Source organism: Atheta coriaria, unplaced genomic scaffold, assembly GCF_025399875.1.
Source record: "Atheta coriaria isolate IRGN ID8LTWV9N9 unplaced genomic scaffold, Caltech_Dcor_3.1 hic_scaffold_4_pilon, whole genome shotgun sequence".
Taxonomy (NCBI): Eukaryota; Metazoa; Arthropoda; class Insecta; order Coleoptera; family Staphylinidae; genus Dalotia; species Dalotia coriaria.
This window is the reverse complement of record NW_027045446.1, coordinates 8172051-8192175: the sequence shown is the minus strand read 5'-3', so window position 1 is coordinate 8192175 and position 20125 is coordinate 8172051. Positions and strand designations below refer to the sequence as shown.

Here is a 20125-nt window from a genome sequence, read left to right as displayed (position 1 = left end):
TTCATAAATCACATCGGCGATAACAAAAATACAACTATTTATTTAGGGATTTCGCACAATGAAAATAGAATCAACACGTTTCCACTGTTTACCATATTGGCTGGCTGTATATAAAACAATCTCAGCGATTTGTCGATGTATTTATTGTTTCAGATTTGCAGCGCTCTCAAAACATGAAGTCGGCATTAATATTAATACTGCTCGTGATAACTGACTCCGCACTGACTGACGGTAATACTACCGATGGTTATGCGAAGCTCAAACAAGACTTTTCAAGGTTTAAATTTCCAGGTGACGAGGATGATACTGGTACCACGACACCTCCACCTACAAATATTCCACCCCCACCTCCACCATCAAACGATAAAAAGCCTAGAAACGAAAGTGTTATCGATTTTTTCCTGACAAATCAAAAAACAACGAAATTAAGCTACGAAGAGGACAATGATTACTGGATAGCAAATTTTGATGGTACCTGTAAAACAATCATCATAATCCCTGGGTATCTAACTGGAAAATTGAAAGTATTTGATGATCTGATAGATGCCTACATGAAACTTGACGAGTGTTATAATTTGATATTCTGTCACTGGCCATCTTCCTACGATCCTGATTATATTTCCGCAGCACAGAGTACTTATGACGTTGGAGATATCATCGGTCAACATATATTAGACTGGTTTGGAAAGGGAATACTCCAAGGATATATTGAATTAATTGGGCATGGTTTAGGGGCACATATAGCTGGATGTGCTGGTAGGACCACGTCAGTTGTGTTGCCAGTAGATGTCATCACTGCGTTAGACCCAGTTGCTGAATTTTTTACTGATGGATATCTAGCTTTTGAGGACTTTAAGATAACACCAACGGATGCTACAAAGGTGGTGTGTTTGCATACCAGTGCTGGCAGTATGGGTACTGCCAAAGAGTGTGGGAAGTATGACTTCTTCGCGAATAATGGGTCTAAACAACCTGGGATTATTTTTGATCATAATGGTAAGCGTAAAAGTTGGGGTTATGTTTTTGTTATAATTAAGGTTAAATTTGTAGGTTATTATAGTCACATGATGGCGTTGGCGTATTGTATAGAATCATTGAGTTCGCCAGCTTTTGTTGCGCATGGTCCATTAGGGTTTCCGACTACAAGATTTGGAAAAATGGCAAAAACTTCACCACCGGGAAAATATTACTTTAAAACAAACACAAAACCTCCATATGGACGAAATTAATATCCGAGTAGTAATAATGTATATAAATAAATTTTATTTCGGAAATAAACAAATATGTGTGTGATTTAACTAATGGATTGTTCTAAAATCACACGTTATGTTATGTTCTTAGAAGCACTCATTTTGCCTTTTGAATAATTAAACTAATCCGTACAATATGCCGGATACTCCATCACCCACCCACGCAATGCGCACGCACGTGCCCTTATCAGTCAGCGCACAATCTTCCGGGTGCTTTTCATGCTTTGCGCCTGCATTATCACGACATCCACGCTTTCAAAACACTCGTAGGCCAGCAATGCATTGGTGCTTCGTGCACGCCGCTGGCCCTTTTGCGTGTCGCTCCTAATAAGCGCGTGGTCGTATCTCCGCTACAATTTAAACTATGTATTACTCTTGCCTTCCAGGACGACGACGACGACGACCGGCTGAGCAAAGGGAGCCAGCGGAACGCAACGCAACGAGAGCCATACATTGTACGGATTAAATATTTAATGAGTAATGCATGCGTCACACGAGTATGTTATTACACGCATGAAGGCGGCAGAAAGGCGGCGGCGAGGCGAAAATACACCGTTGTGTAACAAGACAAAAGGTTATACATTCAGAAAGTACGGCAACCAACACTACTCGAGCTGAAATAAAAATTCTCATCATTTTTAATTAATGACGGTAGATGGCAAGAGTTGCAAAAAAAAATTGAGGTTATGGCGTTAGTGCTATGCTTTTTATTATTTTTTGTTTTTTGTATTGAATTTTAAAAGCCATTTTTCGCAATAAAAATAAACAATTTTTTTTTAAATTGCAGGTAAAAATAAAAAAATATATATTTTACTCATTACATGATTTAAAAATAACTTAACTGATTGCTTGACATTTAAATTTTACACCTCTCTGAATATAAATGCAATTCAATTTTATGAAGTGTTTTATTAGTACTTGAACTCACTACCATTTTATTTATAACTACAGTTTCAGGTAGAGAAAAAAAAACAGACGCAATCAGTTGCTTTGCGTTTTCAATTTCAGCGTCGCGCTATTTATTTGCATTGAAAATATTTCTTTGTTCGTATATCACTCAAGCGAGTTTTTCTATTAGATCACGCGCATTGAAGGTAAAATATTGCCCAGTGACATGTTATGAAAATGTTTTTCATTTACCTTCTCGAAGTCTGCCATCTTTTCGTTTGTCTGCTCGGGGGCAAACAAAGTGGCCAAATATTTTCCACGTGCAAATAACGCATTTTGTTATTGACATTCACCTCTTTCCCTAGATGGTATTTACTAAATCGTTCAGGGCTTAAACATTTGCGTGTCAGGATAGATGAAAACAGAAGAAGATTTTCCGCGTGTTCATGTGGGGGTAGTTCTTTCTTTACGACGCGTTTATCTTTAGCTTGCTATTTGTTTGGCGTGTCTCATTTTTTATCCTTGCGTCGATCTTTCCATTGCTTCACTGACAGCTACAGAAATTGGAAGGTTTTTCACTCTGGACTGCGAAAAAATATTTCTTTTACTAGAATCTCTTTTAAAATGAAAAACACTGGTTGAATTTTTGACTCATAACATTTATGAGAATAAATAATCATCGTTTCCGTTGATGACGCGAATACGAAGTACGCGTGTGTTGTCACGAATGTACTCGCTGCAAATTTGCAAATGGCCGTCAGCGGATTGACGTCTTTCTTAATGTAATCAAGCGCTGAGTGCATTCGCTGGAATGCGTCGCTGGAGAGAATAAAAACATGACGCTGATGATGGCAAATCGAGTTAGGGCGAGGCGCGTGAGATGCGCAAGTGAATGAAACCCATGAATTCGATTATATTAATTTATTTATAGTACGAGTGGCGCTATTTCCGACGCGCAGAGTACGATGATCCGTTTTGCTAAATTTAGGCCGGTCAGCACAGCGCTGAACTTGATTTCCTATTGCAATCGGTCGATACGGATATTAACACGGGCGGAAAACAATATTTTACATCAAACAGGCACGTAAAATGATTATTTGATGAATTTTGCTTATAATATAATAAAATATTTATGTAGGTTATTTGTTTAACCTCAAATTTCAGCTTAAAAAAGTTTTGCGCTCAATATCCACGAGAATTTCGAAGTTTTATGCATCACGAAGCGCGTAACTTTGGTCAACCGAGCTTTGACGCAGCGAAACCATGTTTAGCTTTGCCTTTCAACATTTTTCTACTTGACGCTCAAATAAACCGCTTAACAATCGAAAATTCTATGCCAATAAAAGAAAATTCCAACAGAAAAACGAATAAAAAGTAAATAAGAAGTGTTTGTAAACACAAAAAGGCCTAGCGATGATATTGCAGAAATGAAAACGACATCGTCGAGAAAAACTCTCAAGCATGACGATTTTCATCGTTGCGCTTCCGCGCTCGAGTTCGCCGCGTTGCAAATGTAATTTTTCGCCCCCTGTCGTCACCGTCCACCAACTAGCAGCGTCATTGCGTTTTGGCATTTCCCTGGAGTCGTCTTATTTAGCGCAATGCGGAAGATTTATGTGTGTACGGCAGGTCATTTATATCGACGCTAGGCAGCCCTCCAATAAAAAGGCAAAAAACAAGCGTAAACGTATTTTCCTTTCGCGCGGTGAAACGCTTTTTTTTCTATTCCAGCGACGCTCTCGACTGTCAGCCGAGCGTGGCGGACATTTACGTTTTTATTTGTGGTGCTTTTTATTAAATAACCCTTTGTTTTATCTACCGCGTACAAAGCAATCCTAAACGCTATGAAATTAATGACGGAAATATTAATTGCATTGTTGTAATTAATTTAAACCAAAAAAATATAAATAAAACCCAGAAAATTGCCGAAAAACTAAAAAAATAAAAACAATTTTGCTTAAATTTTGGTAAAATTTAGATAATTATTAATTTAAGACGTCTGAGAATGTGAAGATATAAAAATTGTGTGACAAAAATTTAATTCAAGACGCTAATTCATTTTGGCAGGATATGAAATCCTGTGAAAGCAAATATCTCATCATCTTAGCTTAGCTTAGCTTAGGATAAGTTTCAGATAATCCAGGTTATATGACTTTCAAACCAGAAATTTAATGCCACTATGAAAGCGAATGTAATTAACTTAAGTTTTTTTTTTTTCGGTTTTCGACGTGTAATAGTCTTTGCAAGAATTGAATTGTTGCAAGAACTCATAAATCACTTACGCTCGTGCATTTCGCCGACGACTTCACTTGACAAACTTGACCAGGCGCCGCTAGCAATTTCGTGCGGAGGCGGACAGTGGTGGTGAACAGACATGTGCAGCCACCCTCATATCAAATAAATACGAATAGACATTGAATGATGGATGCGCTCGAAAAGGCCAAAATAGTTCCACGCCGACCTGGGGCCTTTGATTACCAGACGAAAATCCTTTCACATCCAGCGATGTCGAATCGAACTTTTTCAGCGGCTGTAAATCGCCGCGGTCAGTTCGACCCCAACGGCCCGAAAACTAGAAAACACGCTCCCACGACAAAGCCACCTCATACTCCAACCTCGTTTATTTCTCTAGTCTTAGTTTGTTCTCTAAGTAGAAATTGCTGTTTCGCATTTCACGCATTTCATTCGTACATTCATTCATTCCACAAAAGGATGCAAAAACGGTTAGGTTATAGAATTATATGCAACCAAATGTACAATGTGTTTTGTATACAGTTGAGATATTGACTATTAACAAAGAAGAGAAATAAAGAAAACGAAATTTATGGTTGATGGTCTCACCTATTAACGGCCGGCTAGTACGGGTGACAGCGATGAGGGTGGCGTCGCACGCATAGACGTGCGGTGGCGGCGGCGGCGTGCGGGTTCAACGCGACCGCCGCCCATGATGATGACCGCGTCGACGACGCTGACCCACGTTGTGGATGGCGATGGCGCGCCCTTCGATCGACCTATCTTGTCCTTCGTGGCGTGTACATCAAAGCCGGTGCTCGTTGCGGCAAGCGGCGGCGGGCGCATCGTCAGTGTTACATTTCGAGCGCGCGGCGAATTTCCTTTCAATCGCCGCCCCAACTACTGCCCAACACAAGTAAATAGCAAAAAAAAAGAACAAAGAATGAAGAAACTTACGCAGTCACTATTTCGACTGCTGACGTTTTAATCATGTAAATGGCCACTGAATATTTCATTTCGTCATGATGGAAAAAATTACCGAAAACTTTCATATTTGCCTTGAAAATTACGACAAGTGGAAATAAATTGCTTCAATCTCCATAACTAATTTAATATTTTGCTGACGCAGAGCTGGCAATTCAAAGCAAGTGAAGCCAATTTGATTATCCATTATCTATCGGACTAATTCTCGGCCCCAATCCCAGCTATAGATTATCTGAATGGTTCAGAGTTCGGTTCAATATGCTAGAGAGCAAACGCTTTGACGCGGCTTTGCAGGTCCGCCTGATAATTAAATCATCGCTGAATTACTGCCACTTGTAATGATTGACATCCACGCTATAAGATATCGAGTAATTAATTATATTGCTTTAAATTCATTTTATTTATATTTTTGTTTGTTTTTCCGCATACAATAACAACCTAACTTGTTAATTAAAATTTACACGTTGCTTACGTACACGTGTGCCGGTCATATATAGGAACATTTTAATTAAAACCAATAGGTGTTATCGACGTCGCCATGGATGCGAATGCATGCGACCGAGATGTAAATTTAATAAAGGGACCAAACACTAGTGTGGGCTGTGGTAGTGCGTGGGAAATGCGGAAAATAGAAATACATTCACAATGCTTTACGATCTGGCGCAGAGGCATCTGAGAGTGGATTAAAGTCCAGCATAATTTATTGTTTAATCTTATCCGACGGGGATTTAATAGCAATTGAAAAAGCGGGCGAGCAAAATTATTTAAACGCTGCAGTTGTAACTGGGTTTAACTTTTTCCTGCTTTCTGTTTTCTGTTTTCACGGTAAAATATCTTGAAAAATGTTGACCAATGTTGGCTTACAAAATTTTATCAGGATTTAATCATAATATTATAAATGCAAATTTGAGTGTATTTGTTTGTTTGTGACGATTTCACACGTAAACCACTGATCCAATTTTGATAAAATTTGATATATAGATATACCTGATTACGGAAAATGCAATAGGCAACTTTTTATTCCAAAAAATAACTTTTAGAGTGCAAAATCAGGAATGAAAGTTGGACTTTAAATAAAATAAAATGGCACTACAATGTTTTTGCATCAAATGTAGCCTTCCCCAAACAGATCACTAATAATAACTAATGGTATACATTTTAATTATGAATATTTAATGCATAAAACTTGATGAAGTAAGTCTTGCTTAATTAAATTATATCACATCTTCACTCTAGTTGTACCTCTGTAAATCTCAAGAGAGAATATATTAATAATATCCGCGTGATGAAAGAAATTCTCCACGGCGTGCAAAATGCAAAGAAAACAGCACAAAGCCGAATGAAGTAGGATAAAGTAAAAGAAAGTAAAACAAAAGCAAATCATAACACGCCAAGCAGCGGTGAGACGATGAACAAAGAGAATAAACTTCACTTTTCATGTAAACTTTACGTGCAGGAGCTTTCAGCGGCTGCACGCGTAAACAATTAGAACAAAATATACAAAAGCGAACTAAATATAATGCAACACAATAAAAATTTCAAACAATATGCGTTAATTAATCCAGTTATGAATTGGGAACAATCTCTTAACAGTAACAAGATATTCGATGAAGCAATTAAAACGCATTTATGATCGACGCCAACTCAAACTCAACAATGTTGAGACTTGAATTGAAGCACAAAAAGACACAAATCGAATTACGGCAAGTTTAGTTTTAATTAGCAGCCGGTCCACGTCTTGGCAAGATATGTTTACAATCAGGACGCAATCTGGAAGAGGATACGACAGGAGGTGGCGAACGTCGGCGCTGCGGGCTGAATATTTATCGCGCGCGCCGCGAGACTTCGCAAAGTCGCGGCGACGATGATCGTAAAGATACACGATGCAATTTGCGTCGTGAAGCGTTTAGTTCGGGGGCGGCGTCTGACGCACACGCCTCGTTTGTTCCGACGCCTCGGCGGCGGGCAGGATTTAAAAGATTACAAAAAGTTTGTGCAAAGTTGATTAGTCCATGTTGTAGATACGAGTACATCTTACATACAACAAAAATCTATTTATATTTATACTACACGATGACCTTTTGGTTGGATGTGATTTAATAACAAAAAACAAAATATTAAAAAAAAATGCACGTTACGCTTGAGCGAAGGCACGTTTCTTTTCGTTTCCTTATTCCAGCATTCTGTCAGTTATGTTCAAGAGGGTGGAAACTACCCGCACAGATTGATTTATTCTCATCTCGACGAATTCGACATGATTGCATACACAAAATTGCATACTCAGCACCCACTCACAAATCGACTTGATTGTAGATGCTGCAAACGTCGAGCATAATAAATGCAATTTGATTGTTAGTCTATAATTCTATTATTTGCAAAATTCGTGGTGTTACGTTAATTATAACTAAACAACGCATGGATAATAAAACTGAATTTAATTTTTAACTCAAAATGTAAAAATAATTTTTTTGTATGTTTGTAACGCTTTCCAGCAAAAACCACTCAACTAATTTTGATTAATTTTGGTGTAAAGATACTTTTGGTTTTAGAAAATAATATAAACTACTTTTCCTTGCAAAAATCTATCTTAAAAGGTGTCAAATTAAAGATAAAAATTAAAATGAATATTTAATCATATTTATAGTCTCGTAATTCAAACCTAGATGGCGTTAAGTGTATTTATTAATGAAAAGATACAATTCAGATGCAGATTTGTCCCGACAAGTAGTTTTTCTTGTTTTTATTTTCCACAAATGTTAATAAAATATTCAAAAAAAAAAAAAACAATCCGCTCACGGCAAGTTAAGTTATAATTAGTTAATCGAATAAAGCCGACGCAAGAACCAATGAGATTGTAAGCCCTCTAGGGGTAACAAACAATCCTGGTAGATGTAGTAGCCCAGTGCGCTCCACTGCATCCAGACGCTTCTCACACCTCAACGTCAGATTCTATCTCAACGAGCGCATCGACGCATCCGTACCGACGCGGAGGTATTCAGTTTATTTATTGTCGTATTGTGCTTGGCTGTGTCCTCTTGTTTTTGTGCCATGGTTTAGATTTTTTATTCAGTTGGAGTTGGAATTGCGTTGTGCGGGGTTACACTAATAAAAACCTGGCTCATCTGCATGCAACGACACGGCTTCACTGCCTCCGGGTGGTGAAAAGGTTAATTTATCATAACCATTGGTGTTTTCATATGAAACATTGTGTCATATATTATTTTTTTAGCATGAAGAGTATTTCTTCGCACGTTATTACTGAGTGAAGTTAAATTAAACTATTTTTAGTGTGTAAAACCCTCATTTTGTACTTTTGTGTAAAAAACGTCGGAAGCAAATAAAAGATGCTTGAAACCGAGCACTTGATAACAATAAACGACCCTTGCTGGCAACGTAGGAGTCGCAAAGCTTTCAATTCAACAATTTACCAACTTCGAGTCGGTCGCTTTCACGTTTCGGACTTCCAACACTCCGCACACTTCAGCTCGAGCAGTCAAATCGGAAAATATAGACCCGTCGACAGTTTCGTCCAATTCAGTTGCATGTGCACTGCACCGGAATGCAGATGCTCGAGTGCACTTAATTATTATTAGTTGGCTATAGCCTGCAAACCACTGGTCGTAGATTCGTTACCAAAACTGACATCGATTACGATGGAAATGTTCGTGAGTGCTGCCCAAAGTTGCGGTAATGGACTTTGCAATTTGAGCAGGTACTCAGCTAAGCAAAAAATAAACAATCATGAAGCACTTGGGAAACTAATCATTGAGTAGTTTGCATTTGACATTTCCAAAATAATAAATTTTCGATTCTTGGAAATTGGCTTAATCAGAAAATTCGTCCCGGTAGTGTTTAATAAAAATGTAATTCGTTTTTACACTCTTGTTCTAGGCATAGTATGTGTCAATTCTAAAATAAGATTCGCAATTATATTTTAAAGAAATTAATTATATAAAGAATTACTAATAATGCACTTCAACGTGCCACCTCGGATTCAACTATTTAACTATAACTATGATTGAATGTCAGTGCCAACTTTTATCTTATAGAAAAAGACTGTCTTTAGGGTTTTCCAAGCAATTATTCCAATTTCTCTTTGCGTAAAAACCATCCTTGGACTTTAACAAACATTTAAAAAAAAGAATTGACCAAATTGGTCTAGGCGTTGTTAAGTTATCCGCTTACTAACAAATTTTGAAATTTTTAAATTATAATTTAAATTGTTTAAATTTTGAGAATTGTAAATTTATTATTCGTATTATAAACAACCAGAATCCGTATTTACTACTGTTCGTCAAAGTACACGTAAAACATTGATGCAGATTCTGCTTGTGTATGTATATGTGTTCCGAGAATAAATATTAAACCATAGTTCTGCTGCATTGCCAATGTTTCACCAGTTTATAATGAAATATTCCCTAAAATTACAACATTATTAATATTCATAACCTAAAACATACTATTTCCGCGTAATTGAAGTAAAATATTCGTATGAAAAAATATATAAACTTTAAAAATTTTTAAAATTTTTTTAACTAAATCTATCAGCAATAATTCCTCCGCTAATTGTGTAACAACAAACATCTATAAATAACCAGCTTCCATTAAAATGACGACCGGAAATCGGTCCAAATATAAACACAATATTTCTAGAACAATCCCCAAGTAAATACCCATTAACGGAAATTACCTTAACTTAAACTTAAACTTAATGAAGAAGTAGTAAATATTTTCTGCAAAGAGAAAAATAATGGTGTATTTTGAAATGGTGTTATTTATATAAATTAAAATTTTAAATTCTACACGGATTACAGTTTTCCTTTTCACAAAATTTATAAAATACAATTATTTAAATATTAGGCATGTAATTAAAATCCTTAAAATTATATTTTTATTTTATTTTTTCAAATAGAAAAAATGTAAATTTAATAATTTTATATTGAAAAACTAGCTTTTGCTCGAGACTTCGTCCCGGTAGTGTTTGATAAATATGTAATTCGTTTTTACTCACTTGTTCTAGACATACGAGTAGTATGTGTCAATTCTTTCAAAAAGATTCGCAATTTTATTTTTAAGAAATTAATTATATAATGTTTCACCAGTTTGTAATGAAATATTCCCTAAAATTACAACGTTATTAATAATAATAAACTGAAACATACTATTTCCACGTAAAGAAAGTAAAATATGCGTATGAAAAACTAAATAAACGCTTAAATTCTTTTTTAACTAAATCTATCAGCAATAATTCCTCCGCTAATTGTGTAACAACAAACATCTATAAATAACCAGCTTCCATTAAAATGACGACCGGAAATCGGTCCAAATATAAACACAATATTCCTAGAACAATCCCCAAGTAAATACCCATTAACGGAAATTACCAGCCGTAGAGCTTAAATAAAAACAGCAAAATATCAATAAAACGCATTTACACACAACAACAATAATAATTGAATATTATTTTTCATAATATTGTTATTTAAACCCCCGGTTAATTACCGCCGGTATAAATACATTGTTTTGCGTAACACAATATCCGCGCACAGAGAGGTAACTAAATTCAGGCATCGGCAGAAGATGCGGCGGTGGAGGCGCCGGGCGCGCTGCAAATTGACTGCAAAACCGGCGGATGGATCTGGATGTTGGCCAACAGGCATGTGTAAAGCAGAAAGGATAATTGAGGTCGCTACCCAGCTTACCACTGGAACGGTGTGTTGGATTAGGTAGCGGATGACCGAGAGGTTGAATGAATATAATTCATCAGTAAATACAGCAAGGGATCAACATCAATATTAGGGTTTACCGCTTTCAGAAATAATTTTTAACCAAAAATAAAATATTACATCACAATAAATTTGGTAATATTTGGATATTGCACTAGCGATGTAATCAAAAATGTCAGTTGTATGTAGATGTTGTTGCTCGTTACGCTTTGGCTTCGAGCAGTAATAAACATGCACAAAAGGGGAGCAGTAACGTACGGCGAACATCCGTAATCGCAGGCCTCGAGGTTGTAAGTCGTACCGACCTCTAACACACAAAACCGCCTTCTGCTGCTTACGTAATGTTTTGTTACTTTAGCCTGTTTCCTTCTTTGCTTCTGCACCCTTCGCCGGTAGCGCTCTACCTGCGCATACAAATTTAATTCTACAATATTACGCTCTTGACTCTTAGTCTACCATTATTCTACTTCATAATATTGTATATTAAGTGTGTAAAATATCATTTTATACACTAGAGTCCAAAAAAAAAATATTCTAAGTTTAGAATTTAAGAAACAATTCAACTTTCAATGTTTGAGTGTAGACATTGTCGTCTCAACTTGCAATATTTATTACAAAACGTAGCGCAAGCCCAGAGGTACCGCCGCTGGGAGGCGTTAATGCACCGCCAGGGAACGAATCTGCGGCATGTGGCATGCGGCAGTAAATTTTGAACCCACCGCCCACCAATGCATGTCTCGCTTTATCGCAATATTTAGACGGATGACCGACATTCTCCAAGTGTTCGGATGCTTTCGATGTGTCATCTCATGTTTTATTGAGTGGCCGTTACACGAGCGCCTGGAGGGCTCAAAAATAAAACACGAACTACGCGCCGACTTCTCCACGTCTGACATCGAATAAAATAAAATAAAATGATATAAAATGACGCCGTGGAAAATTACACGGAAATAAAATGTTGTGTCTGGTAGCTGGTTAATATTTTAGTTCATTTTGCCGACTTTTCGTAACATTGTTAGTGGCAGAAATAAATTTGCAGCAATATTATTCTTTGTTCAAGTAAATAACAATATAATACAATAGAATGCTGGTTTGGGGGGATTTGGGTGGAGTAAAGTCGCAGTTGTAACAAACTTTAATCACTCTACCTCAACGGAGAATAAATTGCAGTGAATTCGCGAAAGTAAACAAACAAGCGGCCTGTTATTTAACTACACATCGTTGTTTAAGTAAAACTTAATGAAGAAGTAGTAAATATTTACTTCAAAGAGAAAAATAATGGTGTATTTTTAACATTGTGTTGTTTATAACAATTAAAATTTAAAATACTACACCGATTGCAGGTTTCTTTTCTACGAAATTTATAAAATACAATTATTTAAATATTAGGCAAGTAATTAAAATACTTAAAATTTTATTTTTATTTTATTTTTTCAAATATAAAAATTGTAAATTTAATAATTTTATATTGAAAAACTAGCTTTTACTCGTCCCGGTAGTGTTTAATAAATATGTAATTCGTTTTTACTCCTACTTTACTACTCGTATGTCTAGAACAAGTGAGTAAAAACGAATTACATATTTATTAAACACTACCGGGACGAGCAGAAGCTAGTTTTTCAATATAAAATTATTAAATTTACAATTTTTATATTTGAAAAAATAAAATAAAAATAAAATTTTAAAATACAACGGTTGAAATACAATGGTAAAATTTTAAGTATTTTAATTACTTGCCTAATATTTAAATAATTGTATTTTATAAATTTCTTAGAAAAGAAACCTGTAATCGGTGTAGTATTTTAAATTTTAATTGTTATAAACAACACAATGTTAAAAATACACTATTATTTCTCTCTTTGAAGTAAATATTTACTACTTCTTCATTAAGTTTTACTTAAACAACGATGTGTCAATTCTTTCAAAAAGGTTCGCAATTTTATTTTAAAGAAATTAATTATAAAGAATTGCTTATTATGCATTTCAGCGCGCCATCTCGGATTCAACTATTTGACTATAACTATGATTGAATCTCAATGCCCACTTTAATCCTATAGAAAAGGACGGCCTTTAGGCTTATCCTGCCAATTATTCAAACTTTTCTTGCCATAAAAACCATCCTTGGACATTAAAAAATATTTTAAAAAAAGAATTAGCCAAATTGGTCTAAGCGTTGTTAAGTTATCCGCTTACTAACAGATTTTGAAATTCATTTTTATATTATAAATTTATAATATAGCCCAGGATATATTTCAAAGAGAAGTTTGTGGCACCCAAGTATAATCTACAGATGTTGTGGTCAAAATCTTAATTACAATCGTCGTTGAGTATTCGTATTCGCGCATGGTAGCTAACTTGAAGAGGCGATTAACACGCACGTCTATGCAAACAAGTTCGTGTACAGCATCCCGACCTCATGGGAGCCCTATCACCAACTCCCATCTCTCACCAGTACAACTCCTGTTCGTAAATGCATACATTCATAACCTCCACAATGCACACAATGCACACGTTTCCCCGACTGTACAGCGCTTGCAGCACATCTTTGTTACAAAGCAAAGGGATTCATGAATTCATGAAGATGCACAGGAAATTGAAATGCACAAAGCGAGATTGCATGTTTTCGATTTACACAAACAAACAATACCACCGACTAATGTAGCTATATATTTGATTAATTTGCTTCGTAGAAAATATTTCGCATGGATTTAATGTGTATTGTGTTACCTGTATAAAATGAAAATGACAGCCATTTAGAAAATGTTATATGAAGTCTGAAAATGTGTCTAAAGTGTCAGCGAGTCCTTTGTGTGAGCTATTCAATGCAGACGATTAAAAACATTAAAAATAACGACCGAGCACAATGCCCCAAAACGCCTCAATGGACGATAAAAACGAGCAAAATAAGTAAAAATTCGTATACTTTCAATAGGCGACAAACACGTGCGTGTTTGTATGGTGTGTGTCGGTGAGTGTTTATACGCCTGCGGTGGAAAAAAGTTAGCTGCACCCGACGGAACTTTCCACAAAGGGTTCATAAAGTTTGTATCGTAATACAAACAAAACGGGAATCGCGCGCCACCAACTCATAGGTACGACTTCGCCATGCGAAGAGCATTCGAACAGCGCAAACTATTGAACATTCTGGTACATTAAACATGTATTATATTGTCTGGAACATTAATACGGGTTTTCCAGCCGGGCGCCGAGCCTATCCTATCCAGATGGAAAGAGTTATTGCCCGTCTGTGTGCATAACTTTTTCCCACTTTTATAAATTTTCATTTCGAGCGGAACGCGTTCGTATTTTAATCGATTTCAATTTATGGTTGGTTGTAAAGTTCACATTATTTTATTTTATAGAAAAATTATATATCTAAGCGTGTGTGCATGAGAAAAGAAAGGTCAAAATATATCATTTTATATCTATAATATAAAAATGAATTGCAAAATCTGTTGGTAAGCGCATAACTCAACAACGCCTTGACCAATTTGGCTAATTCGTTTTTAAAATGTTTGTTTAAGTCCAAGGATGGTTTTTACGGCGAGAAAGATTCGAATATTTACCGGAAAAACCCTAAAGACAGCCCTTTTCTATTGGATAAAAGTTGGCATGGTGATTCCAACATAGTTATAGTTAAATAGTTGAATCCGAGATGGCGCGCTAAAGTGCATTATTTTCTTTAAAAAAAAATTGCGAATCTGATTAATAGAATTGACACATATTATGTCTAGAGAAATAGAGTAAAAACGAATTACATTTTTATTTAACACTACAGGGACGAAGTCGCGGACAAAAGCTAGTTTTATATATTTTAAGTAAAAAATAATTGACAGATGTAAAAAATCATTGAATTTCCAAAAATTAAATATTTATGATTTTCATTTTGTTCCAAATGTAAAATAAAAACAACAAACTTTATAAAATCGTATTATATGTTGTAAACTTTTAATTTCCCTTGGTGATACAATCATCCTGGGAACTCCTAACACCTTTTTGGATTTCATTCTACACATAAATTACAGCAATTATTTTTGTCAGCACAAAAACCTATTTTTTAATGAAAGAAACACTCAAAACTCATGCATGCTTTCATCTTTTCTCTTTAATTATAATTTAATGACAGCAACATCTTAACATTTTCTTTTTTCATTTTTTTTGTCGTTTTACACAAAGAAATAAAAATCAAGAAATTTTATTATTCATTGTTCCTTGTATTATACCACAAGAACCACAATGAAAATCATATTATATAGAAACTGAGCCAGAAATTTTATACACGACAATTTATATGCATGAAATACTTTGTTGTAAATCCGGTAAAGAATAATAATAATCAATGCGCCAGCAATTTCAGCGTCGACAGCAGAAAACCGCCGAATAAGAGAAGCCTGGCAGCTTTATTAGGCAATAAAAAGCTTCCGCTTAGACTCAATTGGGCATATCTAATTTCACAACGAACGGCGCATCCTACATACGCTAGCATGTTTGCAAATGAGCAAAATCGTTACCACAGATCCGCGGTTCAACCATTTCTGAAACCTCAGCCAAATAATATTTACATTCACGGTTCAATAAGTTCCAAGAAATAATTAAACAAGCGATATTTCAGCTGGCGCATATAAAAATTATATTTATAGTTATTTATTTATTATATTAAAAGTATTTTTTCTTAAGTTTTTACTCCGCTGACAACTCGGGTAACAAAAGAAAAGAAATATGATTTTTATTGCTTATAAATTCGTTACAACGATGTTATCCAAGCCTGCCGCTCGTAAATTTATGATCGCTGCGCATTTTGTATTCCGAATATTAATGATTTATGTGGCGCACAACGCAAGATATTGTCCGGTGTGAAACTGTGAAACTAGTCGACAAAAATCGCAAGAAACACGCTGGAAAACCGCTCATCAAATTTATAAAATCACGTCTAGACAACGCGCGCAAAAAATAAATTACGCACACGCAATGCCAGTAAAAGATGCACTGAACTAAATGTCATATTAATTAATCACACTCGTATCATAATAATTAATTATTTATATTTAATTTAATCGGAATACGAAATTATTAAAAATTCATGATTCAAATCAATAATTCAGTAGATATCAAGTAAAGTATAATGTATGTAGTCAAATGTTATTGCATTAGACGCAAACCATCTCGAAATATTTCACTTTTTATCTTTGTGTTTCGTTTTCGCTTGCTTTTCTCAGCGTCAGTTCTCGTTCGCGTTGTCTCGTCGCATTGTTTATTTCCCAAACAAATACAAAGGTATATGGCTGACAATTTTCATGGATTTCAGCTCGCTGCGCATTGTTTTCGAAAATAAAAACAAAAAAAAAACTCGTGATCATAAAGGTAAACAAAGATTCAAATCCTGCCACGCGTAGGAAATTCGCGCAGTGTTATTGTGACGCAGTGGTAATTAATCTGGATTTTTATTTTTTAAGGTTATTTATTGTTATTTTAGGATTAAAATGTAAAATTCCGAGTGTAGTATGTCTAAAAATACAATTTTACACACTCAATACACAATTTGACTTCCAACATGCAGTGAAAAATGCCCCCAAAGAGAATATCAAGTAATCGATTGTGTTGGCAACATTTCTATTCCTTCCTTTCTTCCGTTTGCCTCCATGTACTTTGCATACATTGCTTGCAAACGTTTTTTCCTTTAAGCTATAAATATGTCAAGCGCACAAGTATGATGTGCGCGGCGCGGTGATGTGATATCGCATGTGTTACACTTCTTGCTGTGGAGGCGCCGGGCAACACGCTTTCGTAATAAAACTGCTGGCAACCGCCGCAATTTCGCATTCAAAACGTTACGCACACCAACACACTACTACACCACCACTGGCTGTTGCCATTTGTGTGGGAGGGTGAAATTAAATATAAACAATGAACGCCGCCGCCGCCGCCACCAACATATGTTGCTTTCGCAACAAGACGCAAGAAACCAGAAACCGTCGAGTGAAATATTTTTACGCGAGAACTTCCAAGTTTAAAACAAACAAAATATAAAAAAAATAATACGAATACACTTGATATATGTAAAAGTGCTTTGAATAAAATTATTCTACGTATTTCGTTCGTTTATACCCTTCACGTTTTGTTCCTGACAGAATTCATGTTTTAAAATGTTTAATATTTATTTATTTAAATGCGTAATATTTCATTTCTGAGTTTTTGGCGAAAAATTATGTTTTTTCAAATTATTTAAATTTTTGTTTTGTCTGTGAACTCACCAGTACGTAAAAAATGTTATCTAATAACGTGGCATCGCTTTGATAAAGAAAGCACTCATTGGCGCGTCCCCCAGCGGTGTAGAATTGCGCGCATTCCTTTGATCTGCCGCTTAAATGTTGTCAAAAGCGTGGCGAAGAGCAGCGTTCAACACTAATGGTTTAGTAAATAACGTCGGCTCGAATAGCGTCATCATACGCGTGAAAATTTTAAGAAGTAACACAACAACCCAGTATTTTCAACAGGATCAACTCAAAATAAACATAATTAGCTAATTACACAAGGCGTCAGATTTTAACTCTTTATTTTTTCCACATTTCAGAATTTTTCAATTTGATTATCTTGTGCTTCAGTGGCCATTTAGTTGATTAAAACGTAAAATATTAAAATATACTCACTTATAACGTGTTAGTCCAAGAAGTTTACGTTGTGTGAAACTCAACTTGAGTTGATAAAGTTTGTAAACACGTGGTTGTAATGTGTAATGCGACTTATTGTTTAGTTCCGTTCCGCACAGTTTGTGCACTGAGCAACCAGCAGCAAAAGTTCGCTACTTTCAACAATGTCAATATCTATTAGGAAACTAGTGAAGCGTGATAACTAGTGATAACCACACACGTTCGTTTGATCACACTCTCGATGATGATGATGATGGTGTTCGACGTGCGCTGTTATTTTTACACGCGGTTTACGCGACGCGAGCGTAGCGTACGCGGACGCCAACTGCTGACGAGACGATGGTACGACGTCGACTGCGATGCGACGCGTTCGTGTAGGGCGTCAGTACCACCACCACCACTGGCCGCCTCCGACGCCGCCACCGCTCGTCGCGTGCGCAAATCAACCAGGTATATGCACTTCCACTACATCCAACTCACTATAATATGCGTAAACTGCACCAAAACACCTCATTAAATTTGGATCTCATCACAATACGACCTGATTTGCGACTGCTGAGTATTGACTGCATTCTTTAACTCCAGTGTTAAAATCAATCGGATGTTGTGATGTGATGTGATGTGACGTGTTCTGATGTAAAGTGTGGTTTGAGATGTCTATCAACATTTGACAGATGAGCGTCAATTACACTCGCTGTGACCGAGATGTCAATTAATCCGTGAAGTTCATAAACAACCTGGACCTAAACCACTCAATGTCTGGCGGTGTTTCTATATCTGTGGTATTATCGACCGAATGCAATTAGTTGCAATGTATATTGATAATAAATAATTAATTAATGTGATGTATTGCGTTGTATTCCGTGAGATTAATTTGAGGACTAATCAATTCGAAAAATATTTGCTCGACACTTTAACGACGTGATTTTATTCGCTTCTTTCGTGTTTGACTTCTTTTTGTCACCAAAGTTCATCTTGCTCATCAAATATTTATTTGTACAAATATTTACGCTGTATCTGTACTTTTTTAATTACGTCGTTAGGCAAATGTTGATATTATTGACGTCAAAAACTTTAGGTTTTGTTATATAACAATAAACTTTCTTTTTCTATTTCCAGCTTTAAAGCAACAGTTTTTCCACGTTTTCTAGACACAAAAAGTGGTACTTTAAACACGGATGGTCAAGGACGTGACTAAAAAGCTTTTGTCATGGGTTTTAGTCACGAGGTGGAGCTTGCGCCTGCGCGTCTACGGCTACATTTCCTAGTAGTGTGCGAGCGAATTTCAATGATTTAAATTACAAAAGTTTAAATACAATAATCCCAACGTGTAAAATACAAAAAATAGCGTAACACTAACGTGGCTAAAAGTTGTTAAACACTCGATTGATTAAACGCTTGCTACGCTTGTTCTCAATCAATCTCGTGACTAAAATCCCCGTTTAACCACTTGATACTTAATATACTATTTTTTTTTACTTTTTGATAATATAATATAATTTTTACCTGCCCCTGGCCTCTAAATTATTTTATCGTGTTCTTTGTAGTTAATAATTGTAATAATAAATCTTCAAGATCAAAGTAAGGCGATTCTTTGCGTAGAAACTTCCTTAAATTTTTTTTTAATATTCTTTCATAAAATTTACTTACTTTTTCTGGAATTTAACCTTTGCGTAAAACCGGAAAGAATTTCTGAGGTCATTTTATTTTATAATATTAAATTTTTGTACTATATTTTAATTCCGCACAAAAAATTTTATACTGTTTCATTTCTTTTGTTAGAATTTAAATTTCCACGTGTGCACACATATTTTGTATTATTTGCCTCCCTTGTGTTGCTATGCGTTTCAATCTAAAACGTATAATGTAATAATTTAAACCAAAAACGACAGAAAACAAAACGAGCGGCCGGAAACGACCGAAAGAAAAGAGAAGAAAAAAAAACACTCTATGCAAGGTAGTACAGCAAAAAACAAACGTGAACATTTCGCAAACCTCGAGGCGTCGCCAACGCTAATACATAAAGTATTCGCTTTTCCTCTCGAGCAAAGCAAGGTGGAAAAGAAACGGGAGAGGAAAATATGTAAAAATGGCCCGACGAACGTTCAATCCGACCTCCCGCGGGGCGAAACGCTAAGTAAAAAATGAGAGCCGCCCCAGAGAGCCACCAAAGACGCACGCCGTGCAAAATACGACCGTCCCCAAGTTCCAAGAACACACGTACCACCTAATGCTCGCATCGCCGCCGACACAGCCGCCGCCTGATGCTTCAAACTACGTAACCGGATTTTTAATGATTTAATCAACTCTCCGTTGAACGACATATTAAGTCCCTAGAACGGTACTCACCTCGCGTGGGTTCAAAATTATATTATGAGAGGACGATCTTTCTATAGCC

The 20125-nt window shown here is 35.9% G+C and overlaps 2 protein-coding genes across 12 annotated transcripts in view; one reads left to right on the top strand and one right to left on the bottom strand.

Moving 5' to 3' along the window:
• The window catches only part of rdgA (retinal degeneration A), a 70655-nt gene that overhangs the window by 36355 nt on the left and 14175 nt on the right, over positions 1–20125 (bottom strand). For 3 of the 11 annotated variants that reach the window (XM_065300596.1, XM_065300599.1, XM_065300600.1), the window contains exons 1-2: positions 17728–18090; positions 4980–5273 (exon numbers count right to left, since the gene is read on the bottom strand). The exons of 7 other annotated variants lie outside the window; for them this stretch is intronic. The gene's annotated coding sequence lies outside the window, so the exon portion shown is untranslated. Of the gene's footprint in view, positions 1–4979; positions 5274–17727; positions 18091–20125 lie in introns of those variants that run through there. One more of the 11 variants, XM_065300598.1, reaches the window with a different exon arrangement.
• Positions 102–1346, top strand: LOC135791161 (phospholipase A1 member A-like). The gene is made up of 3 exons (XM_065301471.1): positions 102–231; positions 292–996; positions 1051–1346. The coding sequence occupies exons 1-3, from the start codon at positions 174–176 to the stop codon at positions 1227–1229; spliced, it is 942 nt and encodes a 313-aa protein (XP_065157543.1). The 5' UTR covers positions 102–173; the 3' UTR covers positions 1230–1346.